The sequence below is a fragment of the Phasianus colchicus genome, chromosome 11, assembly GCF_987193195.1.
Source record: "Phasianus colchicus chromosome 11, bPhaCol1.hap1.1, whole genome shotgun sequence".
Classification (NCBI taxonomy): domain Eukaryota; kingdom Metazoa; phylum Chordata; class Aves; order Galliformes; family Phasianidae; genus Phasianus; species Phasianus colchicus.
Genome location: NC_143446.1, coordinates 849,622 through 854,336, shown reverse-complemented (window position 1 = coordinate 854,336; position 4,715 = coordinate 849,622). Strand labels below are relative to the sequence as shown.

General features: G+C 62.0%; 1 protein-coding gene across 1 annotated transcript; it reads right to left on the bottom strand.

The window, feature by feature from the left end:
* Positions 1-980: 980 nt before the first annotated feature.
* LOC149916351 (E3 ubiquitin-protein ligase PHF7-like) lies at positions 981-4,324 on the bottom strand. The gene is made up of 10 exons (XM_090147853.1): positions 4,271-4,324; positions 4,052-4,167; positions 3,682-3,773; positions 3,493-3,591; positions 3,112-3,236; positions 2,750-2,912; positions 2,552-2,658; positions 2,220-2,333; positions 1,950-2,068; positions 981-1,784 (listed from the first exon to the last, which is right to left on the bottom strand). Exons 2-10 carry the CDS (start codon positions 4,134-4,136, stop codon positions 1,048-1,050), a joined length of 1,641 nt encoding a protein of 546 aa, XP_090003979.1. The 5' UTR covers positions 4,137-4,167; positions 4,271-4,324; the 3' UTR covers positions 981-1,047.
* Positions 4,325-4,715: the final 391 nt, after the last annotated feature.

The following is a 4,715-nucleotide window of genomic DNA, read 5'->3' as shown; positions in this document are numbered from 1 at the left end:
CGCGAGGGCCATGCGAGCGGGCGGGCGCGTTGCTGGGAGACGGGCGGAGGCGCCGAGCGGACCGCGCCCCGCTCCCGCACCGTGAGTCCGCGCGGGGCGTCCCGGATGCGCGGCAGTCGGCGAGAGCCGGAGCGGGAGGGAACACGCCCAGACAGCCCGGCCGGCGGGGTATGGCGCGGGGACACCGGCCGAAGAGCGCTGGGTGCGCGGCGGAGTGCGGGCGACGGGCCTGGAGCGGGCGTGGGAAGAGAGGTTTAAGAAGCTGGAATTAGACGAGGCCGCTAACACGCCGTGTTGCGAGAGTGAAGGGGGCTGCGACCGCGCTCGGGGCTGCAAGACGGCTCGCTGTCCCTGTGTTGTCATCTGTGGCACGGCAAGAAAACGGCACGCGCTGCGCTGGCTGTGTTAGGAGAACACATTGGGTGCAGGAAGAGAACGGCGGGCTGATTCTCTGGGCAGCTGGACCGAGTAAGTAAAGGGTGGCTGTCCCGTTTATGAGCAGTGGCAGCACTGGTATTGCTCGCACAGGAGGCATGACGCCGGACTTTGGGACAGAGATGAGTGGTTCACGCACTCGATGGGCTGCGTCACCCCCTGCCTGGCAGCATCCCCAGAGCAGCAGCAGCAGCCCTCAGACATGTGGCACTGCCCGAATGCAGGAGGAAAGCCCGGGTCCTGGCCCACCCCACAGCCGGCAGCAGCCCCAGGGCTGCCAGCATGTCCCAAACACAGGTGACAGAAACACCCCCAGAACGGGGCTGCAGCTGCCAGCCTGGCCTCCGCCCCGTTGCGTGTTGGAAACGTTGCGCCCCGCTGGAGTCGGGACCAGAACCCAGCTCAGCCTGAACCGGGCCGCAGGGAGGAAGGAGTGGGTTGGGTGCTGGGGGGAAGGGGTCCCCAGGGTTGCAGCCCCTACAGCTGCCCACCTCGGGAAAGGCAGAGAAGAACACAACTGACAGTGGCATGATGGAACTCTCAGTTTTATTGTGATGGACTGTGATGACTTTGGACAGCAAGTGGAGCTTGCACATGGCTGCTCCCGCAACATCACTGGGTCTGGCTGTTGATGTTCTGGGCCCGACGTGATACCCGGGAGCGGCTTCGCCCCTGGGCTGGCCCTCGCCGCCTGGACCGGCTCCCACGGCGTCTTTGGGGCTGGCTGTTGGTCTCTGCAGCCCGATGTGGAAGAGGGGAGCGGCTTCGAGTCTGGGCCCGCCGTGGCTGCCTGGACCGGCTTCCATCAGCTGCTGTGGAAACCCTTGAGGACTGTAGTGCTCCCCGCCTTATGCGTGTGTTGGTGCTGCTCTCAGCACGTGGTGCCTGCCTGCTCCCACGGCGTGTTTGGGGCTGGCTCGGAGAATTTGGGGCCTTGCGCTGCAATGGAGAGCGGCTTCGTGTCCGGGCCCGCTCACCCTGTCTGCACCGGAGGTTGTAGCCAAGTGCAGGGGAATTCCTTGAGGACTCTGATGTCCCCTGGCTGGCAGAGTTTAGGGCGCTGCTCTCAGCAATCAGCGCTGCAGCACGGCTGCTCCCACGGCGTGTTTGGGGCTCATTAAATCTGTTTTCATCCTGGTGTAGACATGGGCGGATTCTCCTCCGGTCTGTCCTGCGCTGCCTGAACAGGCCTCTGCTCTCAGGCATTCGGGAACGGTTAGCTGGCCCCGATGATGCCTGGCCGGTGGTGCTGGAGCTGCTCCTCTCTGGTGTCGCAGAGCCTCGGGATGGCCCCAGTCCCTGCTGGCTGATGGTGCTGTAGCCAGGAAGATCTGAGTTGGTGCCGGAGGCTGTAAGGGGAGGCAGGAAGGTGAGCAGGATGGAATTACAGCCACGGGCCGGAACAGGCTCCCATTTGTCCAGGGCTAGAGGGATTTGAGCAAGGCCGCTCTGAGCAGCCGCTGCCAGGCCTCGCCTGGCCCAAGCCCAGCAGCACGCGGCTGTTTGCCTCTTACCGGTGCCCTCTCCAGCACAGGCGTTGCACTCCCAGCTGGCTGTGCTCTGACTCAAGTAGGAACAGCGCCGGTGAGTGCCTTGCGCAGCACAGGAGCTGCAGAGGAGCAGCTGCCAGGGCCTGTGGAAACCAAGGGGTTGCGGCCATGAGGACAAAGTGACCTGAGCCAGGGAGTGCCCGGCACAGCTCTGGTGCCCAGTCCGTGCTGGCCCAGGCTGTGTCGAGGCCGCAATCCCGCGCAGAGCCCCAGAGGGCTGTTGAGGTCACTCACCCCTCTGCCTCTGCCTGCTCCCTGCCGTGTGGGTAAAGGCAGTCGCTGGCATCGCATCTCCTGTGCCTCTCTAGTAGTGATGCGTAGGCGTTGTTGTCCTCCCATGTTGCTCTTCTGCCAGAGAAGGGAGGGAATGTGATGAGCACCCACTGCCCCAGGACTAAAACTAATCCATGGAATCCCTCCCCCTCCACCCTGTCTCCTGTTCCAGCTTCCCAGTGATGCTGAGGCCCACGTTAATGGCTGCAAAGGGCCAGGCCAGCTGGGACAGTCCCTTGCAAAGGACAGCTCTTGTGCCCTCACATCTCAAGAGCTGGCTGAAAGACACCAACCTGAATGGGATGCGGATCCCCATAAAGAACATGTATTTAACAAACTTGACCCGGTCTCTGCAGAGGGGGCACCGGAGGCAATAAAATCCTGCGCGCAGAGCCTGTTCCTGCAGCAGAAACACAAGCAGTATGAGTGTGAGCCAGGCCTGGTGCTGCTGAGCACCTGCGGTGCTTGCAGGGTAAGGGGAGGGCTCCTACCTGGATGCAGGTCCGGTGAAACCAGGTGTGTTGGCAGGCTGGGCATACCATGGTGCTGTATGACCTGCCATCCCCCACAGGGTCCATGCAGACGATGCAGGTCGTGTCCTGCATTGGTGTTGCCTCCACTGCCTGATGTGGGCGGTGCTCCCAGCAGAAGGACCTGGGGGAAGATGGGAGGGATGGGCAAGGTGAGAAGTGCTGTGGGGAGGGCAGAGGAACAGGAAAGAGCCCCAGGCCTTGGCTCTGGCTCTGTCAGGCTGCTGGGAGGTGTCACAGCGCATTCCTCGCATTCCTCGCTTCTTTGGCTGCTGCTGACAGCAGAGGTTGCAGGCCCACATGTAATGCCTGGCAGGCCTTACCTGTACTCTCCAAAGTAGAGGGTGATGCATTCACCCTCCAAGGCGCAGGGGAGATGGAAGCTGCGGTCACATCCTGGCTTTGCACAGGTGATGCTGGCCCCCAGATTGCCACAAACGAAGCAGAGCTGGAAAGAGCAGAGCAGCCCCAATCAGCAGCAGCCCCAGGGCCTACGCAGCAGACCCCGCTCCCGTGGGCAGGGCACAGGATGCAGGCAGGGCTGGGTGGCACTCTGCAGAGCTGCCGGGTGGACAGGGCTCATCTGCAAGAGCAGGAATTTCTCTTGAAAATGGTTGAAAGGGCTGGGATTGCTTTCTTTGGACCAGGCTAAGCTCTCCATTGCTCTCCCGTCACAAAGCTCCCTGTTCTGGTCCGGTGCTCACCATCTGCTCTGCCTGCCTCATTGTGCGTACCAGATCTTCTGTGTCAAAATCTGTTTTTATCTTGCCTTCCACACGTTCACAAAGACCATTGGCAAATATCTGTACAAGAGAAAAGAGCATGTTCTTGTTAGGGCAGAAAGAGGAAATGACTGGTTGGAGGAAGGTGTCTGGAGCCACATGGAAACTCACCAGACAAAAAATATGGAAATAGAATCCACCCTTCTTTGTTTTGGGCCCAAGAGTACTCGAATCCTCAACCACATGGCCGCAGAGCACGCATGCTGGAGAGGGGAGAGTAACAGCAGTGAGCGCCTTGCGGGGCCAGGTGCCCCCGGGGGCTGCCACAGGGGCTGCTTGTGCCGGCCATGCCAGCTGAGGGGCAGGGCATGAGACCGTGGAGAGGAAGGGGCACTGCAGGCCCAGCGGTGCCAGCAGGCAGCCACAGCTCAACCACGGCCCCCCTGGCCAAGGAGCAGAGGGGCCTTGCGTGCCCCCGCCTCCCCTCAGCACGCCTCTGCCCGGCGATGGGGAGCTGCGTGCAGGGATACTTTGCTCTCACCTGGCTCCCTCGAGCCGGCAGCCTCCTGTGTCCCCGTGCACACCGTGCGCGTTGACGGCAACCACTTGCAGAGTCTCTGTCCCATCAGTGCTGGGCTTCGTCCTCCGCGTGCCAACCTATGGGAGAAGCAGGACGAGGCTGAGTTCTCAGCTCAGGCCCCTGGGCGCTGGGGAATCCTCCTCGCTCAGCAGCCTCAGGCAGCCCTTCCTCCCTGCTCACCTCACCAGGTCGCACTGAGCTCGGCCTGAGCCCCGCAGCCTTAGCTCTGTTCCACACCCCGCATGTCACAATGGCCGTTCCGTGCCACCCTCTGTGACACCATCACACCTTGCAGGGGATGAGGGCACCCAGGCAGGAGGGCGGGGCTCTTGCAGCCAGCGCATGGTGAGGGGCCCGGTGCCGGACACAGCCCTGCTGGAACCCGGCGTGTTGGTGCCGCTGAAGGCCCTGGGCGACACGTCCACCCTCCTGGCCCCACCTGAATGCTGCCGGGCCTGTGGCTCCATCAGTATCCCAATCAAGTGTTTACGTGTTTCCATGACTTCTTGGTTGTTTGCTGCTGATTACCTCTCGTTACAATGAATGACTCAATTCGCAGAATCACAGAATCTGTATGGTTGGCAAAGACCTCTAAGATCACCAGGCTGCCATGCCGGCTGAGGGT

Excerpts from the sequence above, each read along its gene's own strand:
- LOC149916351 (XM_090147853.1), bottom strand. The coding sequence starts at position 4,136 with ATGGGACAGAGACTCTGCAAGTGGTTGCCGTCAACGCGCACGGTGTGC. Across the intron at positions 2,913-3,111 it reads CTCTACTTTGGAGAGTACAG|GTCCTTCTGCTGGGAGCACC; the intron begins GTAAGGCCTGCC and ends ATCTTCCCCCAG. Across the intron at positions 1,785-1,949 it reads CTGTGCTGGAGAGGGCACCG|CCTCCGGCACCAACTCAGAT; the intron begins GTAAGAGGCAAA and ends CTCCCCTTACAG.